The 23,115-nt window shown below is 33.7% G+C and overlaps 3 protein-coding genes across 3 annotated transcripts in view; 1 reads left to right on the top strand and 2 right to left on the bottom strand.

Moving 5' to 3' along the window:
• Positions 1–313: 313 nt before the first annotated feature.
• On the top strand, positions 314–7,678 carry LOC105626330 (battenin). Its single transcript, XM_012207632.1, has 7 exons — positions 314–496; positions 2,709–2,863; positions 3,811–3,969; positions 4,987–5,323; positions 5,658–5,807; positions 5,886–6,026; positions 6,344–7,678. The coding sequence occupies exons 1-7, from the start codon at positions 314–316 to the stop codon at positions 6,482–6,484; spliced, it is 1,266 nt and encodes a 421-aa protein (XP_012063022.1). The 3' UTR covers positions 6,485–7,678.
• Positions 7,679–9,313: 1,635 nt separating this feature from the next.
• Positions 9,314–12,105, bottom strand: LOC105626329 (actin-like protein 6B). The gene is made up of 6 exons (XM_012207631.1): positions 12,081–12,105; positions 11,780–11,980; positions 10,567–11,004; positions 10,002–10,342; positions 9,559–9,654; positions 9,314–9,478 (listed from the first exon to the last, which is right to left on the bottom strand). The coding sequence occupies exons 1-6, from the start codon at positions 12,103–12,105 to the stop codon at positions 9,314–9,316; spliced, it is 1,266 nt and encodes a 421-aa protein (XP_012063021.1).
• A 2,918-nt stretch (positions 12,106–15,023) lies between these two features.
• LOC105626328 (Down syndrome cell adhesion molecule-like protein Dscam2) overlaps positions 15,024–23,115 on the bottom strand; it is an 89,440-nt gene continuing 81,348 nt past the window's right edge. Inside the window, exons 17-25 of the mRNA XM_012207630.1 lie at positions 22,218–22,811; positions 21,210–21,473; positions 20,329–20,783; positions 19,428–19,701; positions 19,033–19,191; positions 18,655–18,809; positions 16,682–16,901; positions 16,006–16,096; positions 15,024–15,288 (exon numbers count right to left, since the gene is read on the bottom strand). Of these exons, the coding sequence (XP_012063020.1) occupies positions 15,024–15,288; positions 16,006–16,096; positions 16,682–16,901; positions 18,655–18,809; positions 19,033–19,191; positions 19,428–19,701; positions 20,329–20,783; positions 21,210–21,473; positions 22,218–22,811 (2,477 nt within the window). The remainder of the gene's footprint in view (positions 15,289–16,005; positions 16,097–16,681; positions 16,902–18,654; positions 18,810–19,032; positions 19,192–19,427; positions 19,702–20,328; positions 20,784–21,209; positions 21,474–22,217; positions 22,812–23,115) is intronic.

Below are 23,115 nucleotides of genomic sequence, written 5' to 3'. Positions count from 1 at the left end.
AAGCAACGGAGAGTGAAAAAGGGAAAGTAAGAAAGAGATAGACCGATAGAGCAAAAAAGAAAAAGGAAAACGACACTACAAGTAGCAAACCGATTTAGCAGGTGTGCACATATTCCAAGAAAAAGATAAAGAAAAGAACAGGGACGATTACTTTAAAGAAACAAGGAAAAAAGAAAGACGACACGGAAAAGAAGACCGAACGAAATAAATAAAGAAGAAAAACGACGATTGATAAAATTTAAAAAAACAAGAAAGAAAACGGAGTAAGATCAGATCGATAGAAGCAAAAAAGTATCCTTCTCGAAATTTCAAAATGAATAAAAATATTCTGACAATTTCGCAGACTAAGAATTTTTTTGATGAGGAAGCTATCTTGAAGAAGGTACGATGGCGCAATCTCATAGCATTCTGGATCCTAGGTTTATGCAACAATTACGGCTATGTCGTGATGCTCAGCGCGGCTCACGACATTTTACAGAGCAAATTCGGTGAGCAAGTGAGTAGTCATATGATTCTTGATTATTTATCGCGTGAAAAAAGTTGGAAGCTTCTCTTTAAATCTGACAGAATTTTTGGAGAAAATAAATTTAAAAATTATATCACATAAAATTATATTCTTAAATTAGAATCAATAACTTAACAAATTATTTATAATACTTTTAATATTAAAATACAAATTGAATACCTTTTCATGATTTTCTCTTTTTTCTTGTTTATAAAAAGAAATAATTATTTTAATTTAGAATTATAATTATTTTTTGGATTAAAATTCTAACATTATTTAAGAAAATTACATATGAAAGTGTTCCAAAATAAATATAATTAGATAAGATTAAGTTATCATAAAGTTATATATTCGGAACATTTATTCTCTAATAAATTTTTAAGAATTAATGGAATATTTGAGATTAATCTTTGAAATTCAGATAAAGATGATATTAAGCTTATTCTTGATGGAAAAACTCTCTGAATTGGTGTACACAATACAATAAGTGAAACAGATATAGTTCCTTTCACTTCATTCTTATTCATCATGTGTAACAATTCAAAGAATTCTTTGATAAAAAACAGACCTATTATTTTATGGATGATCTCATATTGTTGTCTGTTCCAGATAACAATAGTTATAATAACAATAGATTGACAATAAGAATCAAGTTCATCTCGGTATGAGATAGTGTGACCTGTTTTGCTTTATTTACAAAAGATTAACATAACGATGATTTGTAATTTTAATTCTCAGAGATCTTTTATTTATTTAATTTTGCGTATTTTTTCTTTCTAAATTTTGGAAATATTCTTACATATCATTTTTTCTTGAAAAATTCTAAAAAAAGATGAATAGCTATTAGATAATTTATTAGATAATTTATTAGATGTGTGAAATTAATTTTTACCTAATTAATAATTTTTTATCGGATGTAAAGTTATTTCTCCATATTTTCTTGAAAATTATCTTTTATCCATCATTTTAGAAATTAGTTGAACAATATGAGAAACGATATCCGATAATACATATCTTAGTGGAGCTCGCTAAGATATCTTATTTATAAATCCACTTATCAATCTAGATTTGAAAGTGCAATATTGCAAACAAAGAACATATAAAGTTATTATTATTAAGAAGCTACTCGATTTACTTATTTGGTAAAACACAGTAAATCTATTTGTTAATTAATTGTAACAATTCATATTTCAGATGATTAATAATTTACAATTAATTTAACATTAAAAGTTTAAAAATTTTATTAAAAATTTAACATTAAAAATTTAATATTAAAAGTTATATTAGTTTGCACATTCGTTATTTTTAATATAAAAAGTAATCTCGAACATTTGCCAAAATAACCGCAACTGAATTGGCACAATTAATAATTAAATATTAATAATAGATATCATCTTTCTTCTTAAGTCAATCTTTTGTAAATATCAAATAACATAAATGTCAATTAGTAATATGCTTTGTGTAGTCAATGATATGATTTTAACAACTTATCGATTAAATTCGTGCCGATATATGATACTAATCTGATATGTAAATAAAATTAAATAGTGCAAGTTCTATGGAAAATTTTCTAACGATTTGTAAATCAATATTATAATTAGCAAATTGCGCATTCCAATTGATTTAATCATTCGGTTTTACGCAGTTTAACAATATAAATTGATAAATTCGCATTATAATGATCCGTTTAATAGTGTAATAATCAACTTCCTCTTAAACGAGAAAAATCGTCGTATTTCAATAATTTATGTCATCCGGCCGGATTTCCGAGTGAAAAAAACGTATCATCGATAAAGCAGCATGATTACGTTGTGCAATCAGTATTTTTTGCGTCGTATTTATAGTCGACATGTTATGTAAACCAGACAGGTGTAACAAGAATTAATTCGTCACGTGTAAAATATTATACTCGTAAAATATTAACATTATTACTTTTGACGTTTTGTTTACTGCATAAAACAAAATTTACTTTTGAAGCGAACTTATTGTAAGAATAAAAATTGAAAGATGAGATATTTAATATTTGTCCAAAATCCAAAAATTTGTGTAAAGATAGTATTCAAATTGAATTCTTCGGAAAAATCTCTCCTTTTTCAAATACTTTTTAAAATTTTTTAATTGTTTTAAATATTTCCTTTTTAATTTTTATTTTAAATATATACTGTAATTGTAAATATTCTTATGGTAAATATTCTTTTTCTAGAATGACACATCAAGTACAAACGACATGAATGACGAAACATCGACGAATATGACTCGTACATGCAACACGGTTTCAACCGGTGCCATACTTTTGGCAGACATTCTGCCAGCATTAGCAATCAAGATCACGGCGCCATTTCTACCATTTCTAGTACAGTGAGTATCTTTCTTCTTCTTTTTCTTTTAACTGCGTTTAATATTACGAAGTGCACTCTTGTGCATCTTAGCGTTATTCAGAGATTACTTATCAGAATGAAGCCAGTAAACACTCCAAAACAAATTATCTCTTATAAAATGCATAATTTTATGAAATAATTGAAGTGATAACAGAACTGAATGTAACGTGTGACTCATTTTTTTCACAAAATATTTTATTGTCTTCCAGATTCTACGCAATTTTCCTCACGTTGTGAAATTTATTGTATTAATTTAATTTATTTTATTCGAACACTTTTCCGTAAGATTAAAATGTCTTATCTTGACATCTGCAGAGATTCCACACTCGAATGTTTCATATAATATTATAGCTCAAGATGACTGCAATAAAAGTAAAGTGCCAAGATTAATTTACTTCGCGACGACTGGATGTTCTTGATAATGACATGTGCACTCTTAGTTATGTTAGTATAGTTTAAGATAAAACGCAATTACCAAAAGTGATAAAAAAACCGTAACCCACTGGATTTAACTTAACTAGCAGTAGTTTAATTTCTAAATACCTTCATTTTTTTCGTACATTTTTTTACATATAATGTAAAAAAATTATCAGTACATCTAAATTTTTATATAAAATAATTTTTTGAAATATTATCTAACTAATAAATTTTTTTTATAAGACATATACACTTTTTTAGAAAAAATTCAAGATTTGTCCAAAGTGTACAAATTGCATGGAAAATTAATCGAATATAAAATCGAGCGTGCAATCCGAGTGTTTTTATTCTGTCTTTTTTCTCTCGATATATTTCCTTTCCTCTTTTAAAAATCTCGCTCATCCGGCGCATAACGGAGCCTCGGATATCGCGTAAGTTCTTTTCGCGGTTGTACAAGCAACCGGCCCCAACCGTCAATCGCTAATCGATCAATCGACTCATTAATTACAGTGCTCGACTGGCTACCTGTGTGTTATTTTCCGCTGCAGGATTCCTCATGGTGTCGTTGAGTACTACTGAATGGATCGCCATTATGGGCGTCGTTATAACATCACTTTCCTCCGGCTTAGGTGAAGTTACTCTTCTCAGTTACAGTAATCAGTTCTCCAAGTAAGTGTGTACATTTCATTTGTTACTGTCTGTTTGTTACTATCATATTACAGATGCGTTATATTCATTTTCGCTTGTTTGCATTTACACCGGAAACTGAAATCTCTTATAGCTCTCGGCAGAAACATATAGATCATCGATTTAACAGCTTCTTGTTGCATAGAATTTTTATATTAATTTTATTATAATAAATGTAATTTATATTTAAAACAGATGCGTGTATAAAATGAAAGTAGACAATTTCCTTTTTGAGATATAATTTTCTATGTTTTAGAAAGTAATTCTTTGGGAACAGTAGAAAGAATAAAAAAAGACGTAAAAAGTGTAGAATTTACTTTGAACGTATATTAAAATAGATAAGGTAGAATATTGAAGGGCATAAAGTTTTCGGCTCAAATTTACGAGGCAGCATATTTAAGAGTCAGAATGTCATCTGTTTCCACGACGGCGGATATATTTCCAGAATTGTAGTATAAATATTGAAACAGTATCAGAGAAATAGTGATATATAATGCAACGCCAGCGAGTTCAGATCTAAAAGTATGCATATGAAAACGAAATATAATCGCGCACGATTCATATCAAGAAAAATAAGATAAAAGATTGTACGCGTAAAGATTATTAGCTTGTAGTATATAGGTTTGTAATCACGTTTATAATCATGTGGATAACTACAGAGTAGCAATTACGACGGCTAATCATAATCTAATCACTGATCACTCTCTTGTAAAACGTAAGAAAACCTACACTAGGAATTATCTTCTAGAAATTATCTGTCTGTCGTTCAAAATGTATTGTCATTTTAGACAAATGCAAAAGCGGAAGAGTCGCGTAATACAAACACTCATTAGATAACGAACAACCTATTTATTAAGCTCTAACGTCAGATGATTTGAAATGTGAAAATTGTAAGATAAGCTTATATTAATTTTAACTTCTATCTCTTAGCCTTTATTTTATCAATTTCTCAGATGTTTGGAATTTTCTTATCATTAATTACTATTAATTTTCTCGCAGGCAAGTGATCTCGACATGGTCATCGGGCACGGGTGGCGCCGGGGTAATCGGCGCTATATCTTACGCTGGGCTCACCTTAGTACTATCTATCGAGAATACATTGCTAATCATGTTGGTCGTGCCATTTTTGCAAGCGGTCACGTTCTGGGTTATCCTCAAACACCCGATGCACATCAGAATACCAATCACTAAGAACGGCATTGATAGTCAAGAACAAATCATCAAGATCCCTGAAAAGAGTTTCAGGGATAAGATTAATTTAGTGCCTGGCTTACTGAAGTACATGATACCACTTGGGCTCGTTTACCTATTTGAATACTTCATTAATCAAGGCTTGGTAATGATAATCCGCTACAATCTTCATATTTTTTCACTATATATATATATATATATATATATATATATATATATATGTACATATCTTTACTCTGCTTATCTATTAATTATATACCTACAATCTTTTCTTTCTGTTACATTATATAATTTTGCCACGTTTATTTATGCTCTTGTTAAATCAACTCAATTTCCATTTTCATTTTTAAGAGGAAAATATAGGAATATCGTCAGGCATTGTTTATGACTTATCAGCTTCATCATTGCGAATGTATTATTTAGCTCATATTAGCTTAATTTCAGAAGTCATAATTAAATAAGCGAAACATTGTTTATAGTACGAGCTTGTCGAATTCAAAGATATTTGGTTGACACACTCCGAACAATACAGATGGCTTCAAGTGGATTACCAAATTGGTGTATTTATCTCGAGGTCGTCGGTGAACCTGGTCACCATTAATAAAATTTGGATTATGTCCGTATTGCAGGTAATAAAATTTCTGGAATCAGGAAGTCGAACAAAAAATACAGATTATGCAATCTAAAACTCATTATATTTCTTTTAGTTCTTTAACGTTATTCTCTTTTTCTTCGAGACTCTCTATTATTACATACCAAATATATGGATCGTTTTTGCTCTTGTATTGTGGGAAGGTCTGCTTGGCGGTGGAGCGTATGTGAACACATTCTATCGAATGTCGACCGAGGTAATGATGCTACATCTTTATTTAAGAAATAAGTTAAAATTAAAAACTATCAAATCAAACAAATCCTGCAGAATACAAATTAACAATAACTTATATTAATGTTACAGTTTCCAATGTTACAATTTCAGCAATGTAACTGTTACAAACAACATGTGTTGTATTACATTTATATCGTTGAGTGAAATTAGAATTGATGTAATATTACCATTAATTTATATTCTGCGAAAAAATAATGCGTCCTCTACAATTTTATAAAAAATGTTATCTAATAATATTTTCTACGACTTAAAATTAATTTGGCATGAAATCTCTTATAGATTCCGAAGGTGGATCGTGAAGCTTCTTTGGGAATTGCGACGATGGCAGATTCTATCGGGATTGCGTTGGCCGGTTGGCTGTCCATGCCTGTTCACAATGCCATTTGTAAATTACCGCAACCGACGCGATTAGGTAGTTAAAAATATCGTAGTGTTCGTCTGCTACTGAGTGATAACAAAGTTTCCGTAGAAACTTACTTTTAAAAGTTTCTCAATATAACATGCCGGTAATTAGCGGCGAATATGAGGCATTTCTTTTATTAATTTAACGATTGTATGTAGGTCAAATGTATGTAATTGTTTAATCGCGCGTTCGCAGATCATAAAATTATTAACGTTCCAGTTCGGTTAAACTTTTAACTTTGTGGGAGTATTCGAATCTATGAAATTTTGAGGAAATATTAATAAAGCAAACGTTCAGAAGGCGGCACGGTGATAAATTTTTATATAGTTTACCATTTTTAATATATTTTATAAATATTGATATTTATTATTAGATTTTTCTAAATAATATTTTTAAAGTCATGACCGTCATTCGTAGAAATATTGTAGATTCATTATAAGCGCTTTCTAAGCAGTTTGGATTACAATGTATTACAATTACAAATATCCGAGCTTTATTCGGTACAAATGTTTAAAAGATTAGGAACAGAGCAGTACATTGTGTGTCGCATATTAAATATATATATAATATATATAGGCGTCGTAACATATAATACACGAATACCATCTGTGTTTTCGCTGCGGAACGAAAGAATTTCTTTCTCTCTTTCGGAATAACTGTACCTAGATTCTGCTGTACTATAGATCTATTTATTTCACGATATGCGTATAAATTTTGAAAATTGTACTGTAAATCTATATTTCTTCTATAATAATATCTAAATTTTGACTTGTACTGTAGTCTTGTTTAGTGCTGATATTATAGAGATATATTCTGAGATTACTATTAGTTGTTGATCTTTATATCGTTACCATAATATTTCTGATTTTGTTGCGATGAAAATACGCAAGTATTTTCGTGCGTCCTCAAGATTCCGCACTGTCGAGAATCGCTCGTTGATTTGAGGATATCTCAGTATTAATAACTACTGTAACGAATTGACCTCATCGATTAATTAGAAATAATAACGCACTTGGATTACACCATCTTCTTACTCACTCCTGTGATTAGATATAAAAATTACTAGGTTCGAACTACCACATTTCTACTTTGATATATTGATATATCTATTATTAAGATTATTCTTACATTTTTTGATTAAAAGATGTGATTCTAAGTATTATAGATATATACATCGATTTTAATAAAGTGACTTAGAGTTGTCAGGATAATCAATATTTTTCTATTTTTGCCTATATATGATTGTTTCAACAATACAATTTAAGAAAGCAGCAAACTTAACATATTATAAGAGTCTAATATAAGAGATATATAACATATTATAAGAGTCTTCATATAATATTTATAATAGCGACAAATATAAATTTTTTTGTTTATAAGTTTCAAATTGCAAAATTAAAAATAGAATAAATTATGTTGTAAATAAAATATATAAAAGTAGTAATTAAAATATTCTGAGCGATTTGAGAAATAAGAATTAATTTACCAGAATTTTAAGTTGCTGCTCTTTTAAATTGTGCTATCTGTCACACTTAATAATCCATCGATTTTTAATTCAAGCAATATTTCTTCTTTATGAAAATATCTGCGCCAGCTTCTTAAACCCAGAACTACACACATATATCTGCGAGATCCAACAAGATTTCGTCATTAACATTTTTGAGAATTTCTTTTTGTTTAAATATTTATTTTTTAATTTAGCAAGTTGATTAGAACTTTGATCGTCTGGAAAAAGATTTGTCAAAAAATATACGCTTTCCCAGAATTAGGTATCTATATATATAAAAATATTCAACTGTGTTTGAGAGACTCAGCATATAGTTTACGTGTGCAACAAAAAATGTGTATGCAGTTCTAAGATTAATAATGCGTGACTTTTGTGTGATATTTTTATATCAATAGTACGTAAATAATGAATGTACGATGTTATTACTATTTTTATTTTACTTTAATATAATGATAATGTTACTTTTCTTGAAAATACTTAAAACAAAGACAATTGCGATAATGGATATGTCTCTATTATCTCAACATATAAAACGAGTATTTTATGTTTTTAGCAAATAAATATCTAATAAAGAGAGCTAATAAAATAATAAAAATCTATTGCGCGATAAATCTATTATATATTGTATCCATTTACGTTTGTTGGAATGGCTTTAACAGGAAGATTCTTTTCTTCAAAGATACGATATATGGAAGATTAGCACGGAGCAATTAGGAACTGTATTCTTATAAGCCGTGTGTTACGTGTTTATCTAACACTGGCGTTTAAGCGAGTTGTAGATTAAACATTGCTTATCCGCAATTTATGCGTTATACAAATGTTTCTGATTAATCGCACTTTCTACTAATTATAGTGCAAGATTACGAGGAAACATCCTGCATAAAAACGTCTTTCCTATAAAAAATTATCTCTCACAAATCGCGAAAAACCTTAGCACATTCTATGTTTTTATTAATAATACTTTAGGCGCTTCAGAAATGAGTTTGATGGTTGTTGCTCACGAGGGCGGTTTATGTTACACCGTCTCCATGTGAATTGTTACGTAATTGCTTCTAATGTTTGCGTAAAACATTTGATTAGTATCTGTGATAGAAAAAATTAATGAGTCCCTCTTTTTCCATTATACAATATCAATATAAATTACCCAAGTAATACAAAAGAATGAAAAATATCACAAAAATATCCTAATTGTGTGGATAATTTTCTCTTAAAATTTTCATTTACATTTTTCAAAGGTTTTTTGCGTTACTTGAGAAGCGATTATTAATTTAAAATCGAAAATAAGAGGATTAAAAATTAATTTACTGAAAACCGTTTTTCAAATTTCTCCATCACTTAATTACGCGCATCTTTCTAAAATGAGTTTGCCGGATTCCTCATATTCTTGACGCGACAGCCACATTTGCTGGAATGAGCCCAAAGAACTGAGGATCGAGCCACCAATCCAAGCACCATAACGTCGCTCGCTTGAGCTATTTGCGCTGATTATTTTCAGTCTCATACTCTGTGAAAATTAAATTATTATAAATCGAGAAATTTGAAATTTCGTAATAAGTACTTAATATCAATTATAAAACGAGTTACCGGTGGGGTTTTACTGGCCAGGTCCCGATTCAGTCTCTCACTGAAGCCCTGAAGACAAGAATTGCCGCCGGTCACCACTACGCTGCCATACAGACTCTGCAACATTAGTGTCTTATTATTTTACAAATAATAATGCACATACTTAGAAATAACGATTTTGCTGAAGTATCTAAAAATTTAGTTAAATACAGATTTGAAAATAGTTTTTTGTTTGAATCAAAATAATTTTGTATAAGATACTCAAACTTGTTGCTAGAATGTTAATTTTTGCAACATTGCTCATCATGTTTGAGATCTCTATGTAATTATTTTGATAGTCTAACAAAGTTATTTTTCGTGAACAAAATTGATTTAAAATGTCTTAAGAAGATTGTCACTCTAATTCAATCTAATCAAAATAAATTTTTTATACATAATACAAATTTGATTGTGAGGATACATACTGGTCTGATATCCATATCGCACATTCCGACACTTGTGGTGACCAGAGGGCCAACTCCTAAAATACTCGCGCCTACACCCTTAACATTACTAGGATCGAAGAGAGCTTCGGGTATCATGAGCCTTATAGATCCGAAATCATCGTTGTAACCAGTCGGAAATTCATAATGCTTCATGGGTAGAGTATTTGCCATATCTTCGTCATAGGGACTATCCGATACTTGTAAACAGTTCATCTGAAAATCCTGTAGCAATTCTCGCACCATGTAACTCAGCCAAGACGATGATGGTTGCGGTCCAGGTCGTTTCGTCCAGCGAGGAGGATCTCTCTCTCGTACTACATCTAAAAAAAAACATGAATTAGTAAGCAGAAATCTTCGAAATTATACTAGAATTCTTTATATAATAGTTGAAATATTGAAATAAATTATATCTTTTAACTTTGATTAAAAATCTGCCAATATTTTATCCTGTAAGAAATAGTTATAATAATCTGTAGTTATATGTCATTGTATAATATATAAATTTCTTCCACATATATATTTAGCATTTTTAAACGTTATTTACCTTTGCTGGCGACAAGACAAGCTGGTACCAGTTCAATGTCTTTCTCCTCGAAGAACTGTCTACATTGCATAGTGATGAAATCGCCACCCAAAGGGCTCTTGACAATTCCTTGAGTGATAACGTAACCATCGTGAACTGGCACTGCGCTAGTGTGTGTGGCACCGCTGTCCACGACCATCGCCGTAGATCTACCGTTTGCATAAGCAGCCAAAACGGCATTCTTGCAGATATACATAGCCGGCACGTTGAACTTCTCGAACATGAGTTCTAATAACTTCTCGCGTTTCAGTCTGGTGTTCCACGGACACTCGGTCATTAGGATCGGATGATGCTCGGATAAGGCATGCAGTCGTTGCTTGTATGTATACTCAGTCAGTCGTTCAAACATGTCCCAATCGTCGATCATACCGTCCTTCATCAGGCTCACTATCTCCATATCTAAATCAAAATTGGACTTTTCAGTATTACGAAAGTTCTAACAAAGTGAGTAAAATATAAATACTTATTAATAATGTACTTACATTGATTAATTTTGTAAACGGGATTAATTATAAATGAATTATTATTTACTTTAATATTAAATATTTATAGTAATCATATAATAATTGTATAATATATATTAAAATTTTAGGTAAAAATATTTTATCACAAATCATTTTTTTAGTGCAATCAAAAGGTAATTCTACGTAAAAAAGTATCACATAAATAAAATTATTTTATATGAAGTTTTGTTGAAATAAGAGAATCCGAGAATTTCTACAGTTGATTATTATTATGTTTTCACTAATCACGGAAAAAAATATTTATTTATTTATAAGATTTTTATCGTAGAAAGAATGAATTCCGTTTTCTACATTCAATTAAAGTTATTAATAATGAAAAGAAGATTTGTAGGCTTATTAATAATGATAATGTAGGCGTAATAATAATTTATTACGCTATTTTATTTATTTTATTTATTCTTTTTTATTTAAGTAACATTTACCGAAATGTTAACGATTGAAATATCGGTTTCTTTAATTATATTATAGTCATGGCAGAAGAGTATTATTATATGCGTAGACTATCCTTATATGAAATATAAAATTGATAATCTAAAACATTCTCGCTTTTAAAGTGTCATGTCTATTATATTTAATTAATTTAATATTTTGTATTTTTATATTTAATCTTGATTTTTGCAAGTCTGAAAAACTAAAACTTGATAGCATACCCTTTTTTCGCACTTGGATAGCCGTGACGTCGACGTTGTAATGCTTCTTGGTGACATTGTTGCAATCAATCCCGCTGGAGTCGGCGGGTTCCTCCCACACCCCGAGGGTCGTCGGGATTTCGGCCTTCGGCGTATCCTCGCCGCCATATCCCACGCGGAGGTTCTGGTGTCCGACGTCGAAGATGATAGCACCTACCTCGTCTGGTGTAATAATCGCGGACAACCACGTGGAATTAATGTAGTGTATAAATATATACTTTTTCTAGTTAGAATAATTATGGAGCGCAGAGCACGTACTTACCACCGCCGTAGACACCACCGCTCATAGTATCTGAAGGGAGAGGAAACTTGGCGCATGCCCGAGTAGACTGTTTCACCCTTGCAGTATGTATCTTTAATATGTATACGCCCACACATGTAGACGTGCATACGCGCGCGCGCGCGCAAACACACACACACACACACGCGCGCGCGCGCACGCACACTGCCGACTTGAGAGGATTGCTGCATATATCCTCTCAAGACTAATCAATCGTTGGTTACAGCGATGAACATAAGACTGTTTTAGTTAGAATATATTATAATATTTAATTTAATCTTCTCAAGAATAATTGATAGATTCATTTAAAATTAAATCGCCAAATCTCTTAATATAAAAGAAAAAATTATGAAAATAACTGCTGTAAACATTTTTAATGTTTACACTATGAATCAGGTCATTCACCAAATAAAAATCGACTATCAAAGGATGCTAAATAGTTACAAATTTATGTTAAATAATTTTTTTTATCCACGTTTGTAGATGCTTTAATATAGATCCGACTTAACATGTCGCTTATAGAATTAATTGTTCGTTCTTGTTTATATACGCATCGGCACGCAGATTTGGGACGAGCATATCAATTAAATACTCATTATCTTTAAAAAAACTAAATTGATATCAAATGTTTTTTAATAAATAAAATTAATTCTATTTTGCAAGTTGTTAAAATATCTGATCTTCATAAAAATGTATAAAATAAACAAAAAGTATCAATTAACATCATAGAGAAAGAATGATGATAAAATTAATAAAATTGTAAAATTAAAAAAAGAAGTCCTTTTAATTATATCTTATAAAAGCTGTTTTATACTCTTTATACCCTTTTAAATTAACTTGATATTTTCAAAATAAATTTGCGATTAGACTTGAATGAACGTAATGAAACAGATGGACAGGTAAAGAAACACACAGGCACGAGACGAGCACATTTCCAATATGGAATTAGTGTTGTATATTTTACAAAGTAAATAGAATATAAACAATCTAAAGTCGTCTAAAACACAATAGTACGAATTTCGTGGTAAATCATTTCGTGTGTCGTAAAGATAGACGATATATCATCAACAGGGCGACTCCTTTCGCTTTCCTCCACCTCGCGCGAATGACTTGAGGGCCGAAATAACAGGGAAAGGCATGGGGGCACTTAAACCGGCTGGCCGAAAAATCGTCACCCGAGTATGAACGGTAACCCAACAAGCCAACGGGTGACATGTTGGCGAAAATGATTCGATGGCAACACGTAGTATCGCGAAGATTACGATAACACTCGCGAAATAGTACTCTTCTCGTGTATACCTCAATAATTTCTTAGATTCATCATTATCATTATCATCATCATCATCATCATCATCATCATCATCTTTAAGGTCCGTCGATCGTTAATCGACGCAGACTGGCATCGCATTTGCGTTTTCTTCCTTTTCATTTCTTCTTTTATCTGTCGGGAGAGGGGCTGGGTCTCGGATGGAGTGTGACGTACGCGGCAATTCGTGAGCGAAGTGTACAATGTATGGGTATAGTAGTAATAGACTTACAGACATTATGTTCGGTCGTTACGTTTACGCTACTTAGTAACTCGTCTACTAAGACTAGATTTACGCTCAACATTCGTCTCCTTTCATTGACGTTGTAAACTTGCTCAGCTTTCGCACAAACTACAGAGACCTGTGATCACTCTTATGACAGATGTCAAGTGTAAATCTAAACTACAATGCTTTTTTCAGTCTCTCACGGATAAGTTAAAACGACACTGACGACAACGACGAATGATTGCGTTACTTTCTCTTTACATAGACATATACGGTAACACTCTTCGCGGAGAAGCGGAAAATGGTGTGATGAATGGATGTTTGATCGAATCGACGAGAATGATTGGAAGACAAGGAAAAATGTTTTTGGAAGTCGCGTATTGCTCGCTTCGATATGCATGTACAAGTGTCTCGCGCCAGAGATACGTACAATTGTCAGAAAACGATTCGGGGTATCTCGGCCGATTATAGATCTCTTCGCAGTCGTTGATCGCTTCGTAATAGAGTAAGATGGCAGTTACCGTTAGACTTTTACAATTTAATTACAGTCGTCGCGCGTTCGCGTCGTATTTTCGCTATTATAATAATTAGAAGATTGTATGGGGAATGTGTACGTATTTGTGTGCTTCGGCAAATCGGAGGCAGATATTCGAATATAAAGATTGTCGCGTGGAGGGAAAAAATCCGAGGTGGATATGGATCGCGCGTATAACGCCGCCATTTTTAACTAACTATAGGATTATTATACGGAATACGGAATAAAACGTGGCAGTTAATACGGATCGTCATCGTCGACGCTCCGCGGACTCACGGGGACTTCGTTCGTTTCTTCTTTCGCCACGATATAGAACAGACAACAATGTAGAACTCGACCTGGTCCGCTCAAGTACTTCTGTCAAGTACCTGAACGACACGATACATAAAACTTTGTGGTTCCACCAAGCGGAACCAATAAACGGCAGCTTATAGATTCTCTGTCTCTCTGTTAAACTTAACTTTGTTATGATCGCAGCGCGTTCGTTCGCGATCGTTCGCCTAATCGTAGCCCTAAAATACTTAAGCCGAGAAATAATCTTGACGTCGGATCGATCTTGCCGGAAACGCCGGTGGCAGTTTACGGAGCATGTGATCGTCGAGTTGACGGACGCGTTCTCGTCGACGTAGGCCGGGAGCAGGACGAAGGAGCACGTGGAATTATCACTTGAATAACTGGCGATCGGATACGAGACGCCAATTTGCATTAACGAAACGACGGACCGCGGTTTGCATAAATCTCGCGTGATATTTCCTTTATATTTTTCTTCTTTTCTCTTCTATTTACTTTTAATGTCTCCTCTTCTCTTTTATCTTACGACGGGATTTCCGCGTACGCATCGGAGGCTTTTACATGTATTTACACCGCGATTACGAAGTCACGGACGTTTCGTTGGCTGTTATGACCGCGATCGAAGTCGCACTCGGCCTCGCTTAGCTCAAACGCGTCGGAGAAGCCCGAGGGTGGGTCCAGCTTGGGGACGAACAGGTTTCCTGATCCGTCACGCTCCTGGTCCCGATTGGCACAGGGATTGCCCGACTGGTGCTTGGGATGGCCAAGCCCGGAGATTGGCCCGAAGTTGGCACGGGCCTCCTCGCTGGTATGACGCGCCAGCTGTAACATCCTGAATGCAAACGGATTTTCTTTTATCTTGCAAATAGTGGGACATGTTTCATTTAGAATTTATTAACAATTAAAGTTAACGATATGGTCTTAAAACCCAAACTTGGTCAATAAGAAGTCTATAACTAAAAGTTGATAAGAATATATATTATAGTTTCCTGACAGAAAAAAAATTTTTATGAAAAAGTACAGAAAAACTATATAGATTGAGACAAGATCTTAGAAATTCTTAATTTTTCAGATATGGGACGTAGAATGATGTTGTTTGAGGGCGAAGAATTTTTAAGTTTTTCAAAGAAATAACGACGCTCTACGTCCCACTACGAATATATATGAAAAAATAATAATTTTTAAGATCTTATTTCAATCTATGTTTTCAATCTAGGTTTTCATAAAAGTTTGTCCGACAGGAAATCTTCATCAATTAATTTGCATCGATGATACACATCTTCCTCAGTTTTTGCTAACCTTCGATTGACAAAATAGTCAGCCAAAAATGCTTTCAGGTTACATAATATATTTACTATCGGTTTATAAATAACTTCAATGATCAATTTAGATTGTGTATCTTAAACTTAAATGTAATACCGAATTTGACGACATATTTAAATGTAAATCTTTATTTAACTATAAACTTTGATATCTGAGTAAACAATCAGAAATTCAAGAGCATCGTGGAAAAGATTAAAAAGATTAATAATCGATTAATGAGGCTTACTTGGGTCTTCCCCTTCCAGGAAACGATTTTCTCTCAAAAATCGGTGAGGGTTCTGTAGACGTGCTAGATTCTGGTCCATGGTACAGGAAGTCTGTAAGCAAACACGTTTTCCCTTTGTCTTTTATATCTAATTCGCCGAAAATAAATAATTAATCACAAGTACTTTCGCGATCTCACGGTGGGAACTTCATCGTGGATCTACGTTGTTCGATGCAATAACAATCGGTTCGTGCGACAAGACTGCAACCAAGGAAGCGTATATCGCATACGTATACACATACGTGCATCAGACAAAATTAGGTCGGGAAAACAAACGTGCACGCGTTACCGTGATCGTCGAACTTTTATGTTTACAATATCAACAGTACGAAAGTGCTTGCAACTAGAAGCAGCGGAAGGCGCGAGCCACGCGAAAATGGAAATCGGAATATAGTGCTTATATATAGATATTTACAATATAGGATTTTTCGAAAGCAAAAATTATATCGTAGGACTGAGTCTCCAACGAGAACGCACTGATAAAAATTTTAAAAAGGAATTAAAAACTAAAGTCTTCTAATCCGAGAAGTTGCCTTCTATCCTACTGCTACACTCCTGAGAATAAGAGAGACAGAAACACAGAGAAAGAGAAAGAAAGATAGAAAGAGAAACAGAAAGAGGTGAAAATATTGCATACTGTGGACACGCGAGTCGGCCGCAGATGCCGAGTGGTGCGAATCGACGAGGTGATTGGAAGACTCGGTTCGGCTGCTGGTCCCGACTTCCGTGTCGCTGTCCGAGCCCAGGGTGTCGTACTCCTCCGACTCGGACTTGCCCTGACTGACCTTGTGCGCTTTGTGCAACGGCGCAGAGGACGAACGGCCTCCGCGCACCTTAGTGTACCGGTTGCAATCCGACTGCAATCAGACGGAATTGATTTCTATGAGATGGTACACCGCGTGTCGCGCATCCACCGCGATCTCCGATCACGTCAGTGGATCTGTGTCTACCGGATCGCATGAGAAACGATCTCATTCGAAGATTAGAGCAAAATCGATGATCGTAAGTACATTTCCGCCTGATTAGATTAATAATAGATTAACTAGATTAATAATTTATCTTGTCGAGATTGCTACATGTATTCAAGCGAGTCGATGTATCGCGGGAATCCCAAGAATGGAAAATGTTCGTATACGATTTGCTGATCATGAGTCAAGCGAACAATCTTTAGGCAGTTGTGAATTAAAAAAAAATGTTTTCTTGCAAAAATATAAATTACCATATATTTAAATCTATCATTTATACGTATTTTATGAAAGTAAATTTCTCTTATAATTTATTATAATCAATAAAAATTTTATTTTAGACTATACATGTTCTAATTTTTATTATAATCAATTTTTTATAGGCATTATTCATTTTTACTAAGATGTTATTCATTATTAAATTGAAATTAATTAAAGACAGATTAATTTACTATTAATAGTAAAAAAAATAGATAAAGCTATTTGCTTTTTTATTATGAATTTCGAAGTAATAGTTGAGAAATGTACATTTCGTGTTATTCTCTACTTAGTTGTGAAGGGAAAGAGTAATGAACTTTCACCTTCTCTACAGAAACGCTATTCTACTTCATCGAACTAGGAATCACGGAAGCGATGAATCATGAGAGAGTCTTTTTTTATGCTACAGCTAGTAAAGCTATGACGAGATTCGGCAACAGATGCATATGTGTAAATGACGAACGATGTTCGATAAGTCTAGTTTGTTGTAATCAATATTTTGATTCACGAGTCTCAGGACAATTGCGAAACGAAGTGAAACGATGGGACCAGCAGTCGCAACAATGTAACTTGCAATGATACTCACTTAATCGATGTCACGAGCTCGTAGTCGAAAAAAAAAGGAACAGAGAAGTTCACGTTTCCGAATTGGAAAAGAATTAAGAAAGTTCGCGCGCAAATTAAAATTCGTAATATCACATGTATTAATCGCGCGCGAAACAAGAAACTTGGAAAACTCATCTTGAGCATGCGAGTGACTTATAAGTATTCGCATAGAAGATCGCTAAGTATTCCGATTTATGTCGCAAGGATAAGAGATATTCTCGGTGCATTGATCGGGGTACGCATGCAGTTGTCGCAGGTGTCGAAGATGTAACGAAGCTGGGAATGTATGAAAGTGAATGATAAAAGCGGTGACAGGTTGTCATGCTCACGCGTTTCTTCCCGCACGTTTTACACCAATGTTTGCTTGAATATAAATGCATAGTTTTTATAGAATCCAAAATCACGATTTTAATTATATAGAATTGTGACTTTTTGTAATTTATATTTTACGTCAATTTACAATTTTATATTTTATGTCGAGAATACTTTAAATTGCAAAAAATTTAGACGCTAAAGAATTAAAAAATTTAACTAAAATTTCTTTAAATCCAATTTATTGGATTTAAATTAGAAAAAAAGATATTAGATGTGGATTGCTATTTTGGCCAAAATTGCATGAAATGAATTTGTTTCAATCTCAAAAAAGAAATCAAGAAAACGAATGATGAAACTAGAGAATTAGAGATAAAAAATAAAAATATTACACGGTCGGAAATTATACGGGATAGAAACGTGCAGCGAGAAAACGGCACTTCTAATAACATAAATTGGTAGACGATACCTCTCGTAACTGAAGGGTATCGGCAGTGGAGAGACGAGGGTCGTGATAGACAAAAGTCTGAAGAGGCGCAGCAGAATTGCAGCGACTGTCGCCTCCTGCAGGAACACTTTCCTCCAGCTGGAACGTGGCGTATGGGTAGATATCTTCCGAATATTCTACAAGCATGTTTAATGTCGTTCTGTTAATAGTGACATCCAGACTGCAATCGTTTGCCCCTTGCACAATCTCAATTTCTCAGAGAGATAGAGGGAAAGGAAGAAAGGGAGAGAGAAAGAAAGAAAAAGAGCTCTATCCCCGCATTTGTTTTATATTATTATCGATTTTTTACAGAAAGAACGAGTTTGATTTCATTGATGCAAGTTGGTCTGCTTATCTCACCTGGTATTTTCTCGAGCGTGGCCATCTCGTGAATCGGCGAGCGTAGCGGCTTACGCACGGTGGCGTAATACTGTTCACGCTGTTCCATATTCTGCTTATTGTCTAGGGCGGCCGCAGTTTGCGCGTCATGCAGACTCCCGATGTCGCCCATAAACGGACCTGTAATTAACATCTTAAGATACAATGACCACGCTTTCAAAATTAAATAAGCGAGATTAATTCTTTTCAAAATTGACAATTTTTTTTACAAAAACTTCATCATTTGTCGATTCTATTAACGTATTTTAATGACTTTTATTTTCTATATTTCTTCTTGTGTGTTTTACTTATTATACTTATTATACAAATTCTTTAGCTACAATTTAGAAAATTATATGCGCATGTGACAGACTAACGTTTGCGAAAGCAATAGAAGACGGCACCGGCTGCAGCAATGACTGCGAACGAACTTAACACCAAAGGTACGATGAGCTTTAGATCCGAATATACGGAGGTGTGTTGGGGAATATAATGATCGATCTCGATGGCGGACATGGTCGTGCTAATGTGCGGCTGCAACGTCGTTATCTTGTACTCAGCCACCGACGAGCCGGCATTGTTGTGGGCTCTTATGCGGATGTCATAAGTGGTCCCCGGCTGCAATTCGCTCAGAGTATACGTCTTTTGCACCTGCACAATATATAAGTTGCATATAGGTCATCATAATTCCATACATGAAATATTAAATTGTCTTTAAGATAAATTGGTATCAATATAATTGGTAGCAATTAATGATAATATTATGTTTGTAAGGACAATATCGAAATGTCTGCATTGTGAAAGAATTTATGTGACTAAAATGTTTCACAATAAAATATTTATACATATCCTATATTTTGTGCTATTTATTTTTAATTAAATTTCTTAAAAACCGTTTTTCCATAGTAAGAACATCAAATCATTGATAATTTTTAAGTTCGAAATAATTGAAATTAAACAATGATATAATACATTATATTTCCTAATTTAGTTAATTTTAGGTAAAATTTTGTTACTAGAATCCTTTCTAGAAAAAGATTTAAAGTGTAATATATTATAAAAAAATACAATGTTATATAAAGATTGGAAGCGACATTTATTGACATCTCTTGATTCTTTTTGCAAAGAAAAAATTGACTGAACTGAAATTGGTGATAAATTGATTTGGAAAATTTTTATTTTTATAATTTCTATAACGCTTTTAGGGAAAGATAAGTAACTTTTTTATTGTGTATACATATATATCTAGCAAAATAAAATCTCTTCACATTCGAATACCTCTATATTATTCGAGACCAGCGTCCAGATACCCTCGCCGCTTTTCCTGTACTCCAGTTCAAAGAAAGTTATGGGACACCCTCCGTCGTTCCACGTGCTGAGATGCAGGGTGATCCATGAAACATTAACCGTAACAAACTTGTCGCCAGTTCCAGGCGAGTCATCCGGCTTGGAGCCCTTCGTAGTCGCCTTGACGATCTCGCTGGGTCTGCCCATGCCGATGCGATTATACGCCGTCAGGTACATCTGATAGTCGTTACCGCACCAGAGTCGTGACAAGACGAAGCTGCTCACTTTGTGCGACACCTTAAACTCCTCCCACTCGCCAGACTCGCGTTTGTAATGTAAGATGTAACCGCGAATCGGCGAACCGCCATCGTCACCGTTCTTCCACTGTACATTAATTGAATTGCTGCTGGTGCTGGTCGCGTGTAATAATGGCGCCGCAGGTGGAACTGAAAAAGACAAATTTTGAATTTATAAATCGCTCCCTATAATATTGACTGTAAATTACAAGCTTTTAAAAAAAATTTATTTACGGTCGAATAAAAATTAAATGTAAATATTAACATTAATATGTTAATTATTAGTATTAGTTTTGTATTTAAAATGATAGAATAGAGTACATAAATCAAAACATGTAATAATAAACAAACATAACATTTAAATTAAATTATTTAGAATTTAATAAATTTAATTAACTATTAGTACATATATATTATGTTCTTTATAGAGATCACTTAATTTTTTATTTCATTAATTAATTGTGGCACAATGAACTTTTTGTAATTAATTTTTCAATAATTAATAAAATTAAATTATGTATATTACTGATAATAAATCATGTGTGATTATTATACTAAAATGAAAATTGCGTTTACCTTGTACGGTTAAACGATGAGTTATTTGATCGGAGCCATGGCGATTCTCCACGAAGCAAGTGTAATTTCCGCTATCCTCTCTATGAAGTTCAGTGATCTGCAAAGATCCATCGATATGGAGGGACACCCTGGTGGATGGCTTGACTATCTGACCCCATTGCTTCCAAATAACTGAGGGTTTGCCTACGCTTTGACAAGGCAGCGTTACATCTTGCTTCCACGGTACGATAAGCGTGGTACCGAACGAATATATGGCGGCGCGTACTGTAATAGAGTAAGTCGAGTGAATCCTTATTGAGTGCATAATAGTCGTTGTTGATAAGTTAGCTTTTACCACGCGAAGCAAACTCAGAAAGTGTTTCATGACGGGAAAGATTTAAAGTTTGTTATAAAGAGTTTGCGAAGACTTTCTGCTGAGAAGCTGAGAAGAAAATAAAAAGCGCGCGACTCATTAACAAACATAAATACGGCACTCGGTATGTCATTACCAGTTGACTGTAGACAATTTATTTAGCTCGAAAAACGGATGTTTATACGATGGGCGAATCGTTTCCGAACGACGCTTGAAAACGTAACTTTCGCAACTAGTCCAATTTGTGCGCCGAATAGCAGCTCCAAGTTTCACGACTGCAGTAAAGCTGCATATTTTCGATGTACCAATGTTATAAATTACTCTTTCGCGTTCTCGTACAATCTTCTGGATATCGAAAGTACATAGAGTGTGAAATGTATATTGACGTATAAATCTTCGTATAAATAAAATAAGGTAAATATCCAGAATGTAGACTCCGTTTTAATACACTATATTTTTTAATATTTAGAAATATATGTTTCCTCTTTTGAATCTGACTATAAGTTTTCAATTTTATACATAGCAAAAAATGTAAATCCTACTTAAAAATTTTAATCCTAGTTATAAAAAATTTAAAAACATAGCAAAGCTCAAGTAGATCATGTAAGAGACGATGTAATCTCGAAACTAATTTGAAATAAAAATAATCTTTTTACCTTCACTGGAAGGAGAGACCGTAACGGACGGGGTTTGCGGACCCTCGCCAACCGAGGTGACCGCCGCGATCGTGAATTCGTACTGGCTCCTCTTGTGCAAATCCTCGGCCTGATAGCTGGTCTGATATGGCGGTAGGGCTCTTCTATGCCACTTACCCTCCGATCCCAATCCACGAATATGTACATTGTAGGAGGTGATGTTGCCATTACTTTTCAGGGGTGGTTGCCAAGAGACGATAATGGACGTAGCTGAATTGACAACTGCTTTGACACCAGCCGGCACCTGCGGCAGATCCTCTTCGGTTACACAATAAAGAGGTGACGAGGCGACGCCATCGCCAGTTCTGGTATACGCCAGGACTTGAATCGAATAATTCGTGTACTTTTCCAGGCCATGGAGTCCTACAGTTAGTGCAGTAGTGATCTTCATCTCTGGTTTGACAGACTCCGTCAGCGTATCCATGTTTTCCCACATGACCTTGTAACCTTTCAGGATCCCGTTCAGACTGGAATCGGGCGGAGATTCCCAGGAGACTTGTAAGGACGTTGACGAGAGCGCGGTGCATCGCACATCCTGAGGAGGGCTGCTAGGGACTAGAAAAATTCAAAGTTCCATTCAAAGGTTTTATCTTTGCAAAGTAATCCATCAACTTTCATATTGCAAATATCTTGTATCAAAATTTCATATGTTATATGCGTATTATGTACATAATAATTGTTATTTAATATTTATACGTAATTTAAAAAGTGATACTTGTTATTTTTTTATAAGATTAATAGATTATTATATTTTAATATGTAAGAATAAACAAATTTAAATATACTAGAAATAGAAAGTAGCGACAGACACTACTTTAGTTATGTACAATTTAAAATAAAGAATAAGTAATACTAATAT

This window comes from Atta cephalotes (genome assembly GCF_000143395.1).
Source record: "Atta cephalotes unplaced genomic scaffold scaffold00005, whole genome shotgun sequence".
In the NCBI taxonomy this organism is placed as follows: domain Eukaryota; kingdom Metazoa; phylum Arthropoda; class Insecta; order Hymenoptera; family Formicidae; genus Atta; species Atta cephalotes.
Note: the sequence above shows the minus strand (reverse complement) of the source record. Positions and strands in the feature narration are given on the sequence as shown.

Excerpts from the sequence above, each read along its gene's own strand:
- LOC105626330 (XM_012207632.1), top strand. The coding sequence starts at position 314 with ATGAATAAAAATATTCTGACAATTTCGCAGACTAAGAATTTTTTTGAT. Across the intron at positions 497-2,708 it reads AGAGCAAATTCGGTGAGCAA|AATGACACATCAAGTACAAA; the intron begins GTGAGTAGTCAT and ends TTCTTTTTCTAG. Across the intron at positions 3,970-4,986 it reads TACAGTAATCAGTTCTCCAA|GCAAGTGATCTCGACATGGT; the intron begins GTAAGTGTGTAC and ends ATTTTCTCGCAG.
- LOC105626329 (XM_012207631.1), bottom strand. The coding sequence starts at position 12,105 with ATGAGCGGTGGTGTCTACGGCGGTG. Across the intron at positions 11,981-12,080 it reads CGGTGGTGTCTACGGCGGTG|ACGAGGTAGGTGCTATCATC; the intron begins GTAAGTACGTGC and ends TTATTACACCAG. Across the intron at positions 9,479-9,558 it reads TGGCCAGTAAAACCCCACCG|AGTATGAGACTGAAAATAAT; the intron begins GTAACTCGTTTT and ends TAATTTTCACAG.